This window comes from Mustela erminea, chromosome 1, assembly GCF_009829155.1.
Source record: "Mustela erminea isolate mMusErm1 chromosome 1, mMusErm1.Pri, whole genome shotgun sequence".
NCBI lineage: Eukaryota > Metazoa > Chordata > Mammalia > Carnivora > Mustelidae > Mustela > Mustela erminea.
The window spans coordinates 100,147,400-100,169,417 of NC_045614.1; the positions used below are offsets into that span (position 1 = coordinate 100,147,400).

General features: G+C 50.0%; 1 protein-coding gene across 3 annotated transcripts in view; it reads right to left on the reverse strand.

Annotated features, from left to right (window-relative positions):
- Nucleotides 1-22,018, reverse strand: part of MYLK (myosin light chain kinase) — a 179,420-nt gene that overhangs the window by 93,926 nt on the left and 63,476 nt on the right. For all 3 annotated transcript variants that reach the window (XM_032335320.1, XM_032335309.1, XM_032335301.1), the window contains 5 exons: nt 20,623-20,641; nt 19,049-19,584; nt 18,281-18,487; nt 13,453-13,587; nt 9,830-9,982 (listed from right to left, as the gene is read on the reverse strand). In XM_032335320.1, coding sequence (XP_032191211.1) covers nt 9,830-9,982; nt 13,453-13,587; nt 18,281-18,487; nt 19,049-19,584; nt 20,623-20,641 — 1,050 coding nt within the window. The remainder of the gene's footprint in view (nt 1-9,829; nt 9,983-13,452; nt 13,588-18,280; nt 18,488-19,048; nt 19,585-20,622; nt 20,642-22,018) is intronic.

Below are 22,018 nucleotides of genomic sequence, written 5' to 3' on the forward strand. Positions count from 1 at the left end.
TCAGGAGAGTTGAGAAATTTCCTGTCCTGCACGGACTAAGACTTGAGGACAGAATGTTTCTGCTCTTCTAGATCCACCCCCTCCCCCGCCCTGTTCCTGCTCCTCTGTTACCTCAGCCAGTCCCCAGTTTTAGAGGTCCATATAGACGGGCATTCCTATGTTCCTATGTGCTGCAGGAACATCAAACACTCCTTTGAGCTGCCGGCACACCTCCGTGGCCCCTACCATCTCTCAGATCTGGCCCCGGGCAAGTCACTGCCTCTGTCTTAAACTCAAGGGCCTCACCTGTGTTTAGGGTAGTAACAATATAATCCCTGGGCTTTGGGAGCTTTAAAGAGAGAACATGTGAACACACTTTGTGGGTCTACTCAACACCACTGAGACCTTCTATGTGAAGCTGGCACAGGCACTGACTCAGTCTTACCTGCCCAGGCGGCATTATTGTGGGTTATAAGCTGCAAACAAACAGAGATGGGGCCCTCACCCAAGGACTGCAGACTTGTTTTGTTTTTACATGACCCGAGGTAAATACTGTTAGGAATACAGATGCATAGCTTAAAACTCTCCTGGGATATATGTAAAATAATTTGAGAACAACCCGGTGGCAACCCCTCCAGGAGACAGATGAATGGGAGGACTGCTCCGTGGGCGCCCGGCCTGGGAGACATGGAGTCCCATGGCACCACGGTCCCAGACCTGCCCTGTGTTCCCCACACCCCAGGCCTGGAAGGAGGGTAAAGGGAAATGATTGGAAGCAAGGGGGCAGAATGAATCTGACCTCAGACCTACAGACTGGGTCACGTGGGATCAGTGTGACAGAGTCCTGGCTAGGGAATGGCTGAGTCATGCCTAGCATTCAACCACCCCAAATTCTTCACCGGGTGAGAAACCAACCAGCCCTCCCACAAACACACTTTGCACTGGGATTACGGAGCCATGAGCCATGAGAAAAGCAGTTTTCTGGAAGTGGCCTGAGAAAAGCAGCCCTCACTAGCATCCCGAGACCCTAGTCCCGCTCCCACCACCCACTCTCCTGAGAGGCCATAGCATGCTCAGGTGAAGTGACCTGCATGAGGTCACAGGGCGTCATAGGCGGACCTAGGGCTCGTACCCAGGCCTTCTGACAGGAAGGCCCAGATGTCCTGGAGACCATCTCTTGCATGGGAACCACGCTTCCCCCGCGGCAAACTCCCGACAAGAGCAGAGGTCTTATCTGCTGACCCACAACCTAGACTCTTGTCAGGGGAGGACAGCTAACGCAGAGCAAGGCCTAGCCAGTGGAAAGGGCAAGATGTGTGGACTGCACTGAATTTCAAAGCCAAACAAATTACTGTGTCTCATCTGTAGCCTATGCACTATGGTGTCCGCTCGTGCTCACTCTTGGACAGACTTGGAGGAAACCAGAAGACAGATGGAAGGTGGTGCTCTGAATTTGGAACTCTGGCTGTCTGACATGATGCAAGCTTTCCAACCCACAGTCTATCAGGTCTGGATGCTACCATGTTGATAAGTGTAACGTCTATCTACACCATCACTATAATGCATGATAAATACCGAGGGTTGTTAGATGATTCAAAGCAGCAACCTATGTCAGGCAGCTAGAACAATGTCTGACACATAAGAAGTATAAAAATTCATGGGTTTTTTTGCCTTTCCTGACCCAACTGACCTTTTTTGGTTGGGTGCACTCAACGCGGCCGTACCTACGATGAGAGCCATCCTCCAAACCAGGACATTGCTGTTGAACCAGACAACTCTGGAAGGACATAGAGCAGCCGCCAACAAGGGGACATCGTCACAACAATGGCTTGCAGGGTCTGGCACTTTAAGATTCTGAAGGACGCTCTCATCCCATTCAGCGTTATCCTCAACATCCCCAGAGGTAAGGCAGGTTGTGTCCCCACTTCTCTGAGGCTCAGAAAAGGGAGCAGGCCTGTGCTAAGATCCCAGGGCTGATGTGACCTCCAGGGGCTTGGTCTGGACACACTCCCCTGCTGTCCTGAGAACAAAGGGCAGCCACCCATATTCCCGTGGGAGCTCTCACTCACTGTTTGTCCATGCCCAGACTTGCCAGTGTCCCTAGAGAGCTGCACCTCTGGGCTTGGCTTCAGCTTTGGAGGTTGCCTGGCATAGTCCTGGTCTGAAGCCGGGGGTAGGGGGCCGAGTCTGAGGCAAGAGGTCCCCAGTGGCCCAGGGAACTACCACTGGGAGCCGCCTTCATCTGGGGAGGGCAGGCACTGGCCATGGCACACAGGTGGCAAGGGAGGGGTCCCCAGGACCCAGAGACAGACGTCTCTGCTCAAATGGGGCCAGACTAAATATACCCCAGGTTTCCTCACAGCTGTGCTTCCTGCCACTCTGCCGAGACCAAGCCTGGAGAGAACCTGCTGTCTGGGATCCAGGAAGGGCCAAGCTCCCGTGATGTACCGGCCTAGAAATAAAGATGGAATGTGAACTCACCTGGGGCGCCGGTACGCGGTCCCCTGGCCAGTGACTCCGTAGTCACTCACAGACTCACTCTGTCATTTAACGGAGTAGCTAGCTACTGGGTGCCCTGTTCCACCTGGAGAGAAAGGGAACAGACCAAGCCTGCCCTCCATGGAAAGACAAGACCTGAGTGAGATCAAGAATACTTAGAAGCTGGGACGCCTGGGTGGCTCAGTTGGTTAAGCAGCTGCCTTCGGCTCAGGTCATGATCCCAGCGTCCTGGGATCGAGTCCCACATCGGGCTCCTTGCTCAGCAGGAAGCCTGCTTCTCCCTCTGCCTCTGCCTGCCATTCTGTCTGCCTGTGCTCGCTCTCTCCCGCCTCTCTCTCTGATAAATAAATAAAATCTTAAAAAAAAAATTAAAAAAAAAAAAAAAGAATACTTAGAAGCAGTTTGCCGACAACAAGAATGATGCCATATCCAGTAAAGCTGGTGACGGGACTGGAGAAGGGGGAGGAACAGCAGAGAGGATGGGGCAGAGAGGGGGCAGATGGAGGGAAAAGGAAGGACCCTCCCCAGCCCCCCACTGACCCTCTGATGTCTTTCTCCTTGGCCACTTTTGCTCTGTTTTAAATCATCAGAAACTGTTTCTGAAAACCCCCACATTAACTTCTTGCTCTGGGGAGGCAGAAGCAGCAAACGGAGAACCTGTCAGCGTCCCTGAGACCCGGCGGGGCCGGAGTAGCTGTAGGCCTGATGCGGTGGGCAGCCCCTTACCTCTGACCACGGCAGCTCTCCACCTGTGAAGTGGAGGTCATTCACAAGGGGACTTGTGATGGGAATGAAATAATTGACAAGTCAGCTTTTCTAACCCATTAGTTGTTTTCTGTCAAAACAACATTCCTCACTAAAAACACTGATGGTTTAGAACAGTCACATGAACTGGTATTAACTCAGTATTTCATTTCTGAAAAGCTCTTAATTAGAGAAAGAGTTAAATACCCACCCAACAGGTACACTTTGTTACCATTCTCATTGGCTCCTATGCAATAACTTTTATAAGCTATTTCTCAAAGCTGGAGATATGAACGAAGGCTTTAGCTTCTCTTGGGCTTGAAATTAAGAGGCATCTACAGTCTCTGTCCCAGGGGCTGGCCGTGATCTCAGCCGTCCTTCGACACTACAGTGACCCTCCCTTTGGGTGCTTCCTTCCCCTTCCACGGGTTTAGCAGGAAAAACACTTCGGGGTTTCTCCTTAGAAGCATTCTCTCCACCTGTCTCTTTTTATCAGCCACCCTGATCGGATCCGAGCTTTCATTAAATACACATGTTTACACTTTGAGTAGCTTGCCTTGAAAATGGCCCTCTGCAGGCTTCCAGCTCATTCAAAACTTATTTCAGATTAGAACAAGAAATTGTGGGAAAGAGCTTAAACAGATGACACAGACACATAAACAGAGGGTGTTGGTGGGAAACATCCTACCATCCAGGAGCCCCCCTGCTCCCAGGACTCTCCCCTATAGAAGGACCCCTGCCTATTGTCATCAGGGCCATTTACTAAGTCCCACTCTTAGAGCCTCAGACCCTGTCCTGTAGCAGCTTGCGGGCATCCCTGGATTCACCAAATGAAAATGGTTGTGGAAGGCTCTCCCCTACTTCCTAACACCCTCCCTCCTTAAGCCTCTCATGGACAGACGCAGACCTCTTGCAAAGGCACAGCTGGAAACCACTGCTGAGCTTTTTTGCTTAGTCATTACAATGCAAAATACCATTCCAACAGCCAACCTGGTTCACTCCAAGCCCTCTTAGGGTATGGAAATTCAGTAAATCACCATCTGAAGGGGAGCTCTGGAAGCACAGTCCTCCCTTCTTTATTTGGTGCTCAAAATCCAGCACGGTCCAGGGATCAGAGACTAGCCTCCTTTCCCTACATGCCATGACGTGACCATTGACTCTAGAGGACTCGTCAAAGGAAGCTTACCTTCACCCAGCCCCTTGCTATGAGCAGGGCATTTATGCAAGGTGTAAATCCCTAGTACTCAACTTCTCTTCCAACAAAAGTCTCTCCTAACCAAATAAACCTACTTGGTGATTCGGCAAAACTTCTACTTCTATATCATAAAAAGAGCTTTGGTCTGTTGGCTTTTCTTCCCTCCCACTGACTTCTCTAGAACCTGAGAAGCAAACGGGAATAGAAGTGTGCAAAGAGAGAACAAAAAGAAACAATGACGGGGCACCTGGGTGGCTCAGTGGTTTGGGCTGCTGCCTTCGGCTCGGGTCATGATCTCAGGGTCCTGGGATCAAGCCCCGCATCGGGCTCTCTGCTCCGCAGGAAGCCTGCTTCCCTCTCTCCCTCTCTCTCTCTCTGCCTGCCTCTCTGCCTACTTGTGATCTCTGTCTGTCAAATAAATAAATAAAATCTTTAAAAAAAAAAAAGAAAGAAAGAAAGAAACAATGACGTAGGACAGTCCCCAAAAGATCTCTGAACAGTAATGGCAGGCGTGCTGGATGGGAAGCAGGAATCACTGCCACCACAGCCTTCTGAGTCACTCAGAAGTTACAGTCAAATGCTCAACATAAAAGTACAGCAGCCAAAGCCCCCAGCGCTCCTTCCTAAGGAGGGCCTGGAAACCACCATCATATACCATCATACAGTCATAGCGTGGATCACATTTTGCTTTTAGGGACACAAAGCTGTTATTCTGGATGGTGAACTTGACCAAGGCCTCCAAGCAAGCAAAGGACAGATTCGGCCAACAGGGGGCGGGACAACTAGATAGTTCTGCATCTCTTATTGTCCAATTAGTAAACCGAGGCTTCAGTTCTGTGATATGGACACGCATACACTCAGAAATCTTCCTGTGATGCAGGACCCCGTTTCTGCTGTATTCAAACTACATTAAACGAAAACATTGGTTATAAAATAATTTAACATGTATCTGCTTGCTTTTCTAGAATTTAAAAGATTTCTGGGACAGATGTGTGTGGACGGGCTAAGGGTCTTCGAAGACAGACCAAAAAAAATTAAAAACAAAGTTTATCCTCCTTCAGTACATTTCTCTTTAGCTAATGTAAGTATTAGAAATGTTTCCAGTGCTCGAGAGTTTATCGAGGGGAGACACCACTGGACAGATTACACAGTACCTGAAATTCCCGAGCTTCATTTGGGAGAGAGGTGGGCGTGGGAGGCTGTCAGGGCTCCGCGCCGCCCCATTCAGCACCTGTTAATAACCTGAGAGTGAACTGGGCTTCTATTGATGCTCTACGTTTCATCTTTTTACTCTAGATAGCAGTTTCTTTAAAACCTTCCCCACATTTTATGTCCTTAGGTGCCTTTAAGAGGCCCAGCAAGCCCTCAGTTAAATAAACACCATTAAGCTGAAACACTAAAGTCAAAATGGGCACAGTTAGCAAGTTAGTAAATCTAGTCACTTAAGAATTTTAGCCTTGACAAAGATACTCCAGGGGGAGATAAATTAAAGTATTCTAGCCTGAGGAAGTCTCCCCCTGACCCCAATGACTCAGTCCAAATACGCTGAAATATTTACTCCCCTCTCAGATCTTCCTAGGCTCTGTAGGAATTTAGATTAATCATCCTTTAGTGTTCTTCTTAGGTTGGGTTGGTGGGGAAAGGCTTTCATTGCCTGGCTAACTATTGGGGAATTTTTTTTTTTTTTTTTAATCCTGGGCTGGAGGGAAGAGAGAAGGAATATTGGTTGAGGGACTCTTGAGAGCTAGCAGGTGGGTTTCTGGCACACTCCAATGAGCACTGAGCCCCCAGGGAAGTCAAGAGGTAAAGTGACATACTTCTAGAGAGGCCGTCTACTGCTGTGTGCTTTCAAGCATTCCCTGAACACCGTTTCACAGAGGAGGCCCCGATTCACAGGCAATAATGACTAAGAAAGGGTCCCTGCCTGCAGGGAGCTTACAGTCTAGCAGGGAAGACAAACCAGCAATTAGAGTGAAATCCCACAGTTAGAATAAAATGTGGGCTCCTTACCCCTAGAGGCCCTGCATGAGGTGCCCCTGCCCCTCTTTCTGAACTCCTTCTCACTTTGCTCCCACCACCCTGGCTTACCTGCCTGTTCCTTGAATAGGCTGACCTTGCTCCCAATTTTAGGGCCTTTGCACCTGCTGTCCCGCCTGCCTGGAGCCCTGTTTCTCCAGCTCCCTGAAGTTTATGCTCAAAAGTCCCCTCCACCTAGCGCCTTCCTTCACCACCCAATGTGCTCCTCACTCATCCTCGAGAAGGATCCCTTCCACCTTTCTCCGTCAGTACATGACTAAACTAGGTGGTGATTATGGTGCGTCTCCCCATCAGAACGCATGCACCTGGAAGGCAGAGTGTGTCTGCCCTGCTCACTGGGGCCTCCCCAGAATGATGTCTGGCCCAAAGCAGGGGCTTAGGGACAGAGTTATTGGCAAATAAGCACAATGATAGGGGAAGTTCAGCCAGCGAGAGGACTCACTCTGGGGTTCCCGGGGAGGGCTTCCTAAAGGAAGGGACATTTGCTGGGGAGAGAGGGAGATTTTGGAGAAAGGGGCTGCAGAGAAGAGGCAGAGAAAGCTGGGTAAAGTGGCGCAGAAATCACATCAGAGTGCTGGGCCAGCGATTTCTGCATGATTGCAAAACCTTGGCAAAAGGCTAACGAGGTGAGAAAGAGCACCCACACCTGGAGTTCCGCGGAGCATATGCGGGGCTCTGGGCTGAGCGAGTTTGCAGCACAGCCGCCCTGAAAACCGCCTCCTCCCCGGAAAGCTGATCGCAAGGGCGCCCTCTCGTGGCCAGAGCCCCTAGAATGGGGTCCTCCTCAGGCTCTAGTGTCTCTGCGAGGTGCCTCCCTCCCTCTAGAATTCCTGGATTCTTGCTCCTTGCTAAAAACAAACGAACAGGCACACGGATGGACAGACAACCGCCGCCCACCCACGGTGGCAAAGTTGGTCCTTTTGTAAAACCGCTTAGACTTGGCATTTTGAATGATTTTACCGTGTGTAAAGGTTGGGGGACAGTCTGTTGGTCAAAATTGCAACAGCACACATCGAGTCCTTCCTCTGTTCTGAGGACATTCCGTGTATTCATTACCTCAATCCTCAGTACTGCGGACTGTGACTATCAGTGCCCCCATTGCATGGAAGAGGAAAGAGAGGCCTTGAGGGTCGAATGGTGCCCCCGTGGCCAGGCTACCTAGTGGTGCAGCAGGATTCACTCTAGGCCAGTCAGCTCCCCGGCCAGGATGGGACTGTGGCTGTGCCACAATGAGGCTTAACAGAAAAGCCAGGCCTTGGGCAGCTAAGGAGAGGCTGGAACCACGCTCGGTGCAGTGGGAACAAATGTCTCTCCTGTGGTCCCCCAACCCCTCAGATGCCCCCAGAGACCTAGAGCTCCAGGAACTGCCAGTAAAGAAAAAACTCCACAGCTGAGGATGGTGTAGGACATGGCCTTGAGCTGCCTGACCGCCCAGGGCAGGGAGCCAGGGGTGTCCCTGTGCCAGGCTCAGCCCGCCTGGCTCCTGTGCCGACAGCCCAGCCCTGCGGCCCGCGCGTGGCCGCGTCTCTCAGCCTGCTTCACCATTTATGGTATCTGAGCCTCTGTTTGGCCTTCACAGGCCAGCAAATCCCCACACCGGGAGGGAGTTCTCACTCGCGCGGGGCTGTTCTCAGAGCAAACCCCAAAGACTCTTGGCAGAGCTCTTGCTGGGGACCTGTTTCTGCTTTAAAACATGTGTGCATGGGCAGTCACCCAGACCCCACTTCTCCCACAGACCTGGGGACAAGGAGAACGGCCCCAAAGCCTCCTTGATCCTTCATCTAAGGACCCCCACCTCCAGAAGAACTATTAGCTCAGCTGGGTCTCTTTAATCCAAACTAAACCCAGGCAAGTGGGGACAGGCACAGGATTAGCAAGGGCACTGGCTGAAGTCAGTGGGGAGAGTCTTGGGCAATAGATCCATCAGATGTCACTCTGGCCCTCTTGCCCCTTACTAGGCTTCGGAGCAGGCCATGTGGACTTGCAAAGAGAGCCCCCCTGTTGGGAAGGGGAGGGTCTCTCCTCTGGCCCAAGAGATGAAGCTCAGATCTCTTTTTGTTTCATTATCACAATTTCCTGAGGCCCTTCAATGAGCCATGAAAGGAGGGAGACCTGTAAGGACAAAGCCAGAATTCCAGCTGACAGATTCCAGGGGTGGGGGTAGCCAGAATCAGGCTCCCTCGTGGGTGTGACCGGCTTCCTGGAAGGAAGCAGAGGCCAGGTGATGGCTCCATGCTAGCGCCCTTCAGAGAAATTGGGGAGTCCTGGGAATGGGCCCCTTTTTGGCAAAGAGCCCCACAGAGCACCAACCCCTAATCCTTATAGGGTGACGCTGCCCAGCCTACAGGGCCCAGGCTGTCCCCATGGGCCAGTGAATGCACACCCTGGAAAAGGGAATAGGACTGAGCACAGGCGTGGAGTCACAAGGATCTGTGTCTCAAAGCCCAGTCTGACTTTACCAGCTTGTGTGCTTGGGGGAGCTGCATAAGCTTTTTGAGACCTCCAGACCCTTTGGTCTAAAATAAGGGAGAGCGTGGGCCTCCCCAGGCCTGCTGAGGTCTAAATGAGAAAGTATTTAACGCAGTAACCAGCACGTGATTTCCTCCTTGCCCTTTTCGGTGGAACCAGGTTGTGTGTCCTCCCAGAAGGCAGTTGCCCACATTATAGGGAGCACCACCCCACACCCCCCAAGAGCTGAACCCTGGGGGGCAGAGGGAAGAGACATGGTCTCCTGCCAGTATGCTAGGGAGCAGTGGCCTAGGCCCTGGGAGGGGGGAAAGGTAGGGAAGCAGGCTTACCTGGACACCCCGGCCCCGGGGAGCATTCCCCCGGTACCATCACCATACCTGCCGACCCCACAGCCCAGACAGTTCTGTTTCAAGTGCCGTGACTCCCCTGGAACTTCCTGGGACTAAGGGCTGGGTGCGGATCAATGGATGAGCGTGGTAATCAGATTACTGGACACCAGGCTGCTGATGTATGAAAACCAGCCTAGGCTGGTGGGAAGGAGCAGGGTCAAGGAAAAGGGGAACATCCTGGGACCCTCTTGAAGCCCCTAGTGAGGGAGGTAGCACTTGTGAGACCCCCTGAATCCTAAGGGGGTATGCGAGTACTCCTCCTGGGGTACCTTTCCATGTGAGGGGACTTCTTACCACTCTGGAAGCATCTTGAGCCAAGGGAGCCCTTGCCTCTTTCCACTGCATCCTCCCTCAGCCCCACTGGGGTAAGGGGCTGGGGAGGGGGCCTTTGCCTTGTGACTGTGGACCTCTAGAGGCCATTGCCTCCACCTGCCTGCCTTCAGGTGCAGGGTGCTCTTTCTCCAAAACAGTTGTCTACATCAAAGGTGCTTCTAGAGAGGCGCCCAGAGGCTCCTACCATGGACAGTGACCCGGGCGCTGCAGGACACCTGCCCCATGGTGTTCTTGGCCAGACAGGTGTAGATGCCGTCATCTTCCGGCAGGGCGTCCTGGATGTGGAGCTCGGCCACGCCAGCCTCACAGGAGGAGTGAGCATACTGGATGGGCTGCTCTGTGGAGGGAAGCACAGGAAGGCTCAGGCTGGGGGTGGGAGGGGCTCCCCAATGTGGGGCTGCAGCTGTCAAGTCACCATGTTTGCTCAGATCCACTGGGCTGACGACGTGTTTGGCCATCCCCTAGCCAGCTGGATAGAGGAAGCCAGGTGTTAGGGAGGGAGATGAAGGAGACAGTGATGGTTGGGGCGCAGGAGCAAGGCTGGGGCTGGAAGGACTGTGGGGAGAGATTCTGGAAGCACTGCAAATGCAGGAGGGAAGGGCGCATAGTTCTGTGCATTTTGTTTAAAGGAACAGCCCCATCATCCATAGCCTGGACTTCACAGAAGTCTGAGCCTGGAAAGAAGCTTACAGGGTCATCTGGCCCAGAGCCCAGCCTCAGGCACAACAGGAGGCTCCTGGCTCCTTTTAGACGTCTCCAGAAATAATGAGTCCATTTCCCACTACAGATATTCATCAGAAAGCAAGTGTGTGACCTCAATCTGATGCTGCAATTCGGTGCATTTTGGTGCATTTTAGGGTTCATGGAAAAGATAAATATGGGAAACTAAAAATGACTCTGGCCCCTTCTTTCCAGAGTCCCTGCCATGAGAGGCCCTTTATTCAGGACACATAAAGTCCTACATGGAGATAGAAGTGCATGCTATGAACGTCAGTGGTTTCCTTAATGCTATACGTCCCTGGCACTTTATCATTCCAGGATGTGAGCTTTTATTTCCAGGGGAAAAAAAAATCTCGTCACTGAAGATTCTGGCCTCAGAACAGGAATGTGTCTGCTCACCATATAGGAAGCAACTGTCAGTTGCTTCCCCTGTCAGGCCCCAGGGTCCTGGTTTGCACTTCATAAAACTGGGGGTGGGTAGTGGGGGGGAAGGAGAAAGTGCAGAAAGAAGTCCTCTCCCTGCAGTCCAATGTTTTCTTCTGCACATAGCAACACCTCGCGTCTCCATGACAGTCTGCAGAGACTGCCAAGCAAGCATGCCATAGAGTGGGAAGGAAGAGAGTTTGCCCTTCATAAAGGTGGGGCTGGGAGCTGGGGAAAGGCAGGGGCCAGGATTGGGCGACCGAGAGGACAGAACACACAAAGCTCTTGGCTTTTTGTGAAAAGAAATGATACTCTACAACCTCTCTTCCTTGAGAACATCAGTACATTCCACAACATCTATCAAAGCGTCTCTGCTGTCGAAATGTGCCAACAGTGTTTGAGATCTCTTTTGTTACTGGAGCATAACTCACTTTGGCTCTACACACATGGGATAGGATGGTGGCTCCAGAAAGGAGTTGCGGGCTCGGGGCACTCAGAATTGAGAGCCACAGAACTCTCCCCACCAGGAGACTGGGAAGACTGGTTAGCCGCCCAGAGAACTTGAGCATGATCGCCCTCTAGTGGTAATGGTGTGGAAATGCCAACATTGACCAAAAATAAAAAGGTAGGGTGGCTTTTCCAGGTCCTGAGGGGTACAGACCAGGCGTCCGCAAACTACTGCTCATGGGCCAAATCTGACCTGCAGCCTGTTTCTGTATAGCCTGAAAGCAAAGAATAGTTGTTACAGAGTTTAAATCGTTGAAAAAAAAAATCAACAGGAAAATATTTCGTGATCTGTGAGTAGTGTATGAAATTCACATTTCAGTGTCCATAAATAAAGTTTTATTGCAACACTGTCACACTTATTCATCTACATATTGTTTCTGGCTGCTTTTCTGCTGCCACAACAGCAGAGCTGAGTAGTTGTGACAGAGACAATATGGCCAGCAAAGCTGAAAATACTTACTATCTGGCTTTATGGAAAATGTTTCTTGACCCGTGGTCTGGATTCTGAGCCAGAGGGAAGTGAAACTCTCTTACTCAGATGCATTACTAGTCCTTAAAGTCCGTGTTCTGTTCCAGTTGCAAAGAGGCTGCCTCTTTGTAGTCAGTTCCAGGATCCGATAGAAGCTCTGTCCATAGCGAGGGGCGGAGGGAAGGGTGACTTCAATTGTCACTTATTTGTCCAAGAATATGACACATGGGAAAACTATATTCACCTTTTCTCACTGACTAGAGATAATCTCTAGCAAAGCCTAAGCAAACTATACCAACTAGGGAGGTTCACAAGTAACACGTCAATAGTGTAGAAACAGCTGGGGCAATTTGGTGCATAGCTGACAGGTGCCACTGTCCGAAAGGAGCCTGTTCTATCAGCCCTGAGAGGTCTGAGTCCCAAACATTCTGTTTCAGCTCATCTCCTCACCCATAAAGAGGCTGATGTCCAGGGAGTGAAGAGGGGTGTCCAAGGTCCCCCAGCCTAGATGGCAGAGAAGGCTAAGTGCCCTTGTCTCCTGACTGGGAGCTCTTCCTTCATCCTCTCTGTGGATCCCCAAAGCAGGGGCTCCCAAAGCAGACCCCGTTCAACATCAACAACTTGATGGACTGTTCTCAGTTCTTCTTTGTTTTGTTTTGTTCTGTTTTGTTTTTTTTAAGATTTTATTTATTTATTTGACAGAGAGAGTGAGAGAGCACAAGCAGAGGGAGCAGTAGAGGCAGAGGGAGAGGAAGAAGCAGGCTCCCCACCAAGCGGGGAGCCCAGTGCGGCGCTTGATCCCAGGAACCCAGGATCATGACCTGAGCTAAAGGCAGATGCCCAACAGACTGAGCCACCCAGGCGCCCCTGTTCTCAGTTCTAAAATTAGAGTTCTCCCATACTTTTGGAATCAAAAGGCTTTTTTTACCAAGAGAAGAGTGATAATATATGACTGCAAATTTTTTCAGAAGACCTTACTTGGCAAAAAAAAAAAAAAAAAAAAAAAAAAAGTTGGAATGTCTCTAGGACTATAACATTAAAAAGAATTGCTGGTCTACAAATCCCAAAACCAACTGCCACTAAATAGAAGGTAAGGTTCAGGGATGTCTGGGTGGCTCAGTCAGTTGAGGGGGCTGCCTTGAGCTGCCTTCAGCTCAGGTCATGATCCCAGGATCCTGGGATCGAGTCCCATATCTGGCTCCTTGCTCAGCAGGGAGCCTGCTTCTCCCCCTGCCTGCAGCTGCCCCTGCTTGTGCGCTCTCTGACAAAGGAATAAATAAAATTTTATAAAAATAAATAAATAAATAAATAAAAGGTGAGGTTCCACGAGTAACTTCTAGTATGGTTCATTTATTTGTTAATTTGCTTACTTATTGACTCAACAAATATTTATTGAGGACCTACTGTGAGTCTGGCCAAGTTGGTTGTGCACCCACGTACATTAGCTGTTTCATATAAAGGATCTAATTCACCTTCACAGCCCCCACCCTGGGAGGCAGTTGACATTATTCCCATGCTGCAGGAGCTCAAGGCTCAGATAGGAATAGCAACTTGCCCGGCGTCCCCTGCCAGCCAATAGCAGACTCCATGGTCCCGTGAGCTCCCTGTACCCTGCAGGTTCATGCCAAGCCAAGTGAGAAGGCAGGCAGGGCCAAAGGGTCCAGGGGGCTGGAGCAGGGGGAACTCACCATTGAGCAGCCAAGTGATTTGGGGGACCGGGGTCCCCTGCACTGAGCACCGCAGCACAAAGTCCTGGCCCTCGACGACAGTGCAGTCCTTCAGGACCCTGGAGAACGAGGGTGCTACCTCCAGTGCAGCCAGACCTGCAAGGGCAGAGAACACACGGGCCATCTCAGACCACAGCCGGCGGGCACAGGCACCAGGCTTTCTCAGGAGCCTGGCTTGGCCTTAACCTCTCTGCATGCTCGGAGGCAGGCTGCACCACAGGTGTGGAGACCTGGGGCCAGAGACGGAGAAACCAGCAGTGGCTTATTCATGGTCACAGAGCAGCCCAGGTCCACAAGCGCTCAGGACATGGGCCTGCCCCCTTCTCTGGGACTCAGGCTCCTCCTCGCCTGTCCTGGAGCACCCACAGAGCTCCTTCTTCCCTGCTTTCCTGGTCCCCCATTACTCCCCAGCGTCCCTTCTCTCCTTTACCACATCCCACTGGACCTGCACAATCTTGAGAATCTCTTTGTAACTGCAGAGACAAACATGCCCACTGGGGAGGACATTTCAATTTTAAAGCGTTATTTTTTCCAATCCCAGGACTGGATCAAACAACAAAGACTCACACGTGTCCTAGTTTTCCAACCTGAGCCAATGGCTCAGGACTGCTGGGGCCTGGGACAATGCATTCCTAAGTTCCCTCAGGACTGAGGCATATTTTCATTGAGAACCATTGAGCAGAACTTTCCAGAAGCCCTCAACAGGTGGACTGGGGAAGCATTTTGTAGATTGGGGGGGTGGGGCTTAACTAAGAGGAATAGGGATAGATGGTTTCTTCCACAAGCAGAACATACTGCAGAAATGTAAAGTGGCTGGGAGCCGAGAAGGGGGAAGGGATTTGGTGATTAGAAGAGGCCTCCCCTGTGCCTCTCAGGAGAAGCTATTCCATGCAGCGGTGAGAGGTAAGCTATATTGTATTGTAGGGGTTTAAGGACGAAAGCTGGTACATGAGGGCTTACTACATGCCAGGCACCTTCCCACATGAGACTGTGACAGTGCCATGAGATTGTTTTCTTCCGCTCATTTTATAGACCTGGTTAGTAGTTTGTCATAGTCCGGCCAGCAAAGGCAGGCTTTACATTCGGCTCTCTACCTCTGTCTCTGGACTCCCTCCTCCACACCAGAGCTCCCCTATGGGCAAGAAGTCCGTGGGAGAGCAACTAAGTCAGAATAACGGTGCATCTGATTGGGTCTGGTGCCAAGGGAAGGGATGGACTGACTACCTCGAGAGGTGTGGGCACCTCTATCCCTTTCCTCGGCCGGCGTCACATTCCTCACAGGGAACGGCCTTTGGGAGCCATTGAAAAAAACATGGACTTCATGTCAAGCCAACATGGATTAGAAACAGGCTATCTTTTACAAGGCCTGTGACCTTGGACCAGTCATTTAACTTCACCACGGCTCAGTATTCCCATCTGGAAAATGGGTGTGACTATAATTAGCTCCTCGGACTGCTAGGATAATAACTAAATGGAACAACAGAGGTAAAGCATTTAGCACAAAGCCTGCCACACTGAGCAGGCTTTTGTGGAGTGTTGGCTGTTACCATCAAGGAGAAGCTACACATGGAGACAAGACCTGCCACGAGTCTGGGGGTGGAAGACAGTGGAGAGATGGAGTGGGAGCTTAAGGAGCCACTGAGCAAAAAGCAGATTTTCTTTCCTTTTTTACCAGAGCATGCTTGCAGGGAGAAGAGAGAGGCCGCTGCATGCGGGCAGGGGGACAGACGGAAGAAATGGTGGGAGAGTGAATCATCATTAAGTAAGATTTCTGGGGAGCGGGGAAGGGATGGACAGAGAAGTCCTGGTAAGCGAGACAGAGTTTTATGTGGTAACAGGAGAAAACAGAGAAAGAAGGTAATGCCAGAGAAGCGGAAAGAACACACATCAGGGGACTTCTTGGTGAAGTTGTCCAGAAAGGTTTTAGAATACTCAGTGTCTCCAAAGGGAGAGGGAGTCCAGAAGCACTTTTTTGCAAGGGCAGAGTAAGGGCTCCCAAAAATCCGCTCCTCCAAACAAGCAACAAGAACACTGGCCAAAACAGTCAAAATCCACTTTTTCAGAACTCCGGAAATTAACCAAAGGCTCACAACATTCTGAAGGGCATGCATTCAAAAACCAACAGTTTTTGGTTGGTAAGAAGAGCTGGCTTGGCGGCATGCGTAATTCCCGCCCTGTTCGTCCCAGGTTCTGTGAGAGCTTTGAAGACCACATTCTCTTTCACCCTAAACTTGCTGCAAGTATAGTCTCAATGCACAGCTTCCATTTCGTAATAATAGTGGCCACTCCAACATGTGGGTTTTTAGCCTTTGCTGGACATGATGCCGCAGGTCCATCCCCTGCACAGAGCCTCAGCTGAGGAGGCTCAGGCTCTTGGACTTGTGAACCCTACAGGCACTCCCACCTCCAAATGGAATGGAGACTCTTTCTTAAGAAGAAATTCATGGACAGAGTGAAAATGCCAATTAAGAAGTAAATCAACGGGGCACCTGGGTGGCTCAGTGGGTTAAAACCTCTGCCTTCGGCTCAGGTCATGATCCCAGACCTCGATGGATCAAGCCCCACATTAGGCTCTCTGCTCGGTAGGGAGCCTGCTTCCCTTCCTCTCTCTCTCTCTCTCTCTCTCTCTCTCTCTGCCTGCCTCTCTGCCTATTTGTGATCTCTGTCAAATAAATAAATAAAATCTTAAAAAAAAAACACAAAGAAGTAGATCAACAATACGCATGTGGTGAGAAGTAAGACTACTCCCCACCTCTTCCTAAGCATCCCCAGTTTCCTTTCCTTGAGGCAACGTGTGGACCCTTCCAGAAATGTTTAATGTATGCATAGGCATCTCTTTGCACATATCTACACAGATTCTCTTCCTTTTATGCAAATACATATGACACCTACAGCTCTGCGCTTGGCTCTTCTCCCTTCCTCGCATCTTGGACATGTTTCACCATCAGAGTCCGTAGGTCAGCAATATTCGTTTTACTGGCTGCATGGAATCCCACTGTAGGGATGAACCACTAAGTTCTTCTCCTTCCTTTTTTCGGAAAAGTCTATTATTGCAAATTTCAAATATATACACTAGGAAAGACAGCAGTACTGTGGATTACCATATACTTGTTTCTCAAATTTAATGATTATCAACTCATGGCCCCTCTCATTTCATATGTACTCCCACCAGCTCCCACTACACACGGATTATTTTGGAAGCAAATATCATCTATCATTTCCACTAGTAAGTAACTCATTTTATATCTCTAAAATACACAGGCATTAAAAAAAAAAAACAAAAGACTGCAAGCCTATCTTAAAAATGGCACTAATTCCATTCTATCAAATACCTTGTGAATGCTCAAATTTTCCTGGTGTTCTCATTAAACAAAGTTTTAAAAGGTGTCTCTATCAGGAGCCACACAAGGTCCATGGATTGTGATTACTGATATCTTTTACGTATCTTTTCACCTAAGTTTCCTGTTGGTTGTCCCTCCTTTTCTTGCAATTTATTTGTTTAAAAAAACAGGCAACGATTATTTATCTGTTGAACTTCTAAAAGCCTGAAATTTGCTGACTCTCTCTTTGTAGTTTAATATGTTCCTCGATGGGTCAAGGGTCCCCGAATTGCATTTAAAATAAGAAGGAAATTTTGTAGAGAGATAGATGGGTACAAAGATATTTATCACAATTTTGTTACAATAGTGAAAAAATGGAAACAATCAAAATCTTTAATAGTAAGAGCAAGTGTAATCAGATACACTATTCTTTTTTTCTTTTTTAAAAATTATCTTTTAATTTATTTTATAAACATATAATATATTTTTATCCCCAGGGGTACAGGTCTGTGAATCGCCAGGTTTACACACTTCACAGCACTCACCAAAGCACATACCCTCCCCAATGTCCATAATCCCACCCCCTTCTCCCAAGCCCCCTCCCCCCAGCAACCCTCAGTTTGTTTTGTGAGATTAAGAGTCACTTATGGTTTGTCTCCCTCCCAATCCCATCTTGTTTCATTTATTCTTCTCCTACCCCCTTAACCCCCCATGTTGCATCTCCACTTCCTCATATCAGGGAGATCATATGATAGTTGTCTTTCTCCGCTTGACTTATTTTGCTAAGCATGATACCCTCTAGTTCCATCCACGTCATCGCAAATGGCAAGATTTCATTTCTTTTGATGGCTGCATCAGATACACTATTTTAGGAAACATTATATGGCCATGAAAATCATGTTTTTGAATAATATTAAATGATCTAGAAAGAAATCTATAGAACAATGCTCATGTAACATGAGCAAGGTAGAACAGAAAGCAGTATACAAAAAGCACAATGTCGATTTTGTTTTAAAAACATTAAAACATCATTTATTTCTGAGTCATAAAACTGTGTTGTGTTTAAATCCCCACAAGGAACAGCACAACTTTCATAAACAGCTATTACAATAAACATAAAAGATGCGGGATCCCACATCATCTCATATGACTCTCAACGCGTATATTTAGTGAATGTTTGATTCTCTGTGGTTAGAAAAGTGAGTCATGGCTCTCCCTGGACAGCTGAAGGGCCCAGAAAAGGAAGCTGTTGCCAGGGCTGCGCATGCAGCTTATTCTGAGGTGACTCTGATGTGAACTCCCTGTCAGGAGTCACCTGTCCTGGAGCAATGACTTTGGGCTTGGCATGTGGGTGGGGATGATGCTTTTTTATGGGCTTGTACACCTTGTGTGGGGGCAGAAAGAGGCGACACTCCTGCATGGATGCCCCCCCTAGAGAGAACCCAGGGTGACTAGAGACTTGTACTCACGTTTCACCAGGAGGTTCCAACCACAGGACACCTGGCCCCGGACATTGGAGGCCGTGCAGCTATAGCTCCCACTGTCCCTGGGCCGTGCTCTCAGCAGACAGAGGTAATGGCATCCGCCTTCTTCATACATCTCAACCATGCCTTCTCGTCTCCTCACGGGCGCACCTTCCAAGAACCAGGTCACTTCAGGCTTTGGGGTCCCTGAAACTACAGGGCGAAGTGAAGCATGTGAGGCTCCCTGAGAGTGCACTGTGCTTGTGGGGTAGGTGGGATGCTGGACCCAAGGGAGAAGCTCATTCTGGTGTGAGCTGCCCTCCCCCTGAATAGGCTCTCTTACCCCTCCCCCTGCACTGTGCATGAGTAAATGTCTCAAGAAGGAGGCAGGGTCCGTGGGGAGGAGGGATGTAGGGCGACAAGTCAGGTCTCCAGATCAGCCAAAGCCAGCAGAAGGGAGGAAAGAGCAGGAGCCCCTGTGGTTTGTTTTTTGATGGTGATAGTGATGATGAGTTTTCCCCTCTAGGGTGGTTAAGAATTAGGACACAGGGCCGATGCCATATCCAACAATGAACAGTGGGCTACTGCTCGGTGTTTCTGCAGAACAAGGTATGTTACTAGACTGAGTCCTTCTTATAAGGTGGCTTCTGGGTGGGCTGGGTTCTAGTCCAAGGGGCTGGGCAGATACCACTGCAGGCTGATGGAGGGAGTGACCTCCCAGGGGCTACACTGGTGGGGCAAGGTGGGACCTTGACCTTCCTTAGCTCTACTCACCCTCACATCTGAACTTGACTGTCTGATCTTCACTGATTTCCTGGCTTTGGGGCTTGCTCTCAAATTTGGGGAAGGTGGAGTCCCTCTGGCTCTCTACGGGGATTTTCCTGGTAGCAACCTTGCTCACCACCTCCTGGCTTCCCAGACCAGTCTGCCTGGTAGGGTGAGTGGCTTGGTGGGGTGCAGCTGGCCACTCCCTCTCTTCTCCAGAAGACGAGAGGGTGCTCGAGATCAGTGCTCTGGGTTCCGGCTGGACTTTTGCAGCCTGCAGGGTGATGGTACTAGAAGTCTTCTGTAAGATGGGGCTCCTCAGGGCCTTCCTGGATGAGTCCTCGGACAGCTCTGGCTGGGACTCCTGCAGGGGCTGAGGCTGGCTACTTGGGGCCCAGGTCAGGGAGCTCCCTCTCTGGGCGCTGGAGCAGTTCCTTCTTTCGGCGGCAGACTCCAGGCTGTCCACTTTCGTCCCCTGTGTGGTTCCATTGGTCACTTCCTTCCTGATATCTGAACTGGGTGCCTTTGTTCCTCTCACCAGTGATCTGTTTGGTGGTGGTTGGGAAGGGCAATGGGAAAGAGTAAGGGGAAAGAGAATGGTTATCTGGTAACTCACAAGCATTACCCATCACAAGCATGGATTCCAGGGATCACAAAAGCCCATGAATGAAGACAGCAGGAGCAAAAGTCTCTCTCTGCAGCTTTCTCAGCTTCCCAAGGCAAAGGGCAAGCTACCATTCCTGCCATTTCCTTGGCCCTCAGCTCAATCCAGAGCCTGTTCTATCTGCATTTCTCCAGTCTGCCTTTATTCTCCCCCCAACCCCTGAGCACCACCCCAGTTTCCACTATGCAACCGCCTCACCCTGGTCCCGGCTGCCCTCTGATCCACGGCCTGCATGGCAGCACAGCTGACCTTCGCTGCAGTGAGAATAAGACCAAGCTTCTCAACGGAGCCCGCAAGGATGCCCTGAGTGAGCCTCTTGGACCTCACCAGACTATCTCCACGGCCTGCCAGGCTGCTGCCACACTGATGTTCTTCTGGGGCCCCTGGGGGGCCCCCCTGGCTCTCATCTCCCCACTTTCACACATGCTACTGTCCTGCTGGGAACACCCTCCCTGAGCTTTTCCTCGCCTGGCTAATATTCCCCTGCAAGGGCCTGAACTCAAACATCAAGCAATCAGGAAGGGTTTCTGCGACCCTCTAACCTCCTTCCTCTGCCTTGGACCTGCCGCAGCTTGTAACTCTGGCTTCAGGCAGCTCTGCCAAAAGCCCTTTCCCTCTGCCAGGCATCTGCCCACCCCTCGGACCTGGCGTCTAGCCAGGCGTCTAGCCAGCGCCCTCCCTAGTGACAGCTAACTGGGACTTAACTGTGTCTTCGAGTCTCGCTGTGCTGGCGAGCCTGCGCCAAAGCCTGTGTGGCCTACCACGGCAGGAGAACAAAACCAAGCTGAACAAGGGCCCCGACTGTCAGCCCTCCCTCCTATGCAGGGACTCAGAAACTCAGGGCATTTCTCTGTTACAACCTCTCTTTTCTTGCAGGGCATGTCAAGATGGAAACAGTGATGACAAAGCCTAGGCATACCTATTGGCATTGTCCAAACCTGGAAGAAGGGAGAAGGGGAGACTGTTAGTGGACTATCTTATGTACCAAGAAGAGACAATGATAAGACAGCACTGGTTTTCATTTCTTAGGGAGTACTCACCTCCCCAGCTTCTGCCTGGCCCCCATCTACGCTCCTCCCACCTTCCCTCTGCATCCCTGGTGCTGAACCGCTTGGATTAACCGGATGAGCTGGGAGCTGGTCAGATCTCCAGCTCTGAGACACCGTCGAGGCCTCCACGGCTGCCCTGGGCCTTCTCTGGAAGTCTCGGTGACCATACCCTTGTGCCATGGGACGTGTCCCATTCACCGGCCACAGAAGGAAACCAATTGAGGGACAAACCAAAATAAACATCTGAAAATTTCAAACCCAAACAGTTTAAGTTACTTGTGGCCCTCAAAAACAAACCTTCCCAAACGATCTGTTTTGACAAATACCTGCTTTAAAAATGTACGGAGAAAGTGTAATTGGATTCAGTTCTTCAAAGAAAAAAAATACTATATATACATATATTTGTCCTGATGCATCATTTTTAAAGATTTTATTACGGAAAATTTCAAAATGTACAATAGTAGAGAGGATATAACCAACTCTGAAAGCCATCACTCAGATTAAGGAAATAGCACCATTTAGCCTGTCTTTTTTATTCCTTTTTGTTTTGGATTTCAGAGCAGCTTCTTCTGGGAGTTATTTTAAAACACATCCCAGGCAGCATATCATTTTGTCATTAAGTACTTGGGAAGGGGGAAGTTCTTTAATTCAGAGCTAGGGCAAGTCAGGGGTGTGGCTTGACCATTCTTCTTAATGCCTAACAGCGGGTCCGATCCCACGGTGAGCTGTGAAGTCTCATTCCTGGGTCCAGACCAGGACTTTCGAATGAAACAGAGAATACCAGTGTCCTGTGCGTGGTACAACTCAGGACTGTTTTCATGGAAACAATATGTTTATATCCATATATATGGCCTGTGTCACAACACAGAACAAAACGCTTTGGGTTATGAAAAACACTCCAGGCAACAGTGGTAAAGAGAGTAAGGAGGAACAGTTTCTGAAAAGAGAAGGGAATGTGAAAGAAAAAAATCATGGGAGAAAGAAAAGTAAGAAAGGGGGAGGAGAGTGAAGGTTGTTTCCCTCCCTGCTGCTCCAAACCCCACCTTGCTCAAGGTTCCCGCTCGATAGAGCGATGTCAACCCCCTTCCCCACCCATACTCCTGCTTCCACAGGCTGGACTTGGCAGAACCAAGGGGGATGTAAAGAGGAGACAGATTCAAAGAGATTTCCAGGGAAGAACTGACAGGGCTGATTGCCTACAGGAAGGAGGAGGCAAGGGTCAAAGGAGATGCTGAAAGTCTGGTCCAGATGCAGAGGAAAAGCAGA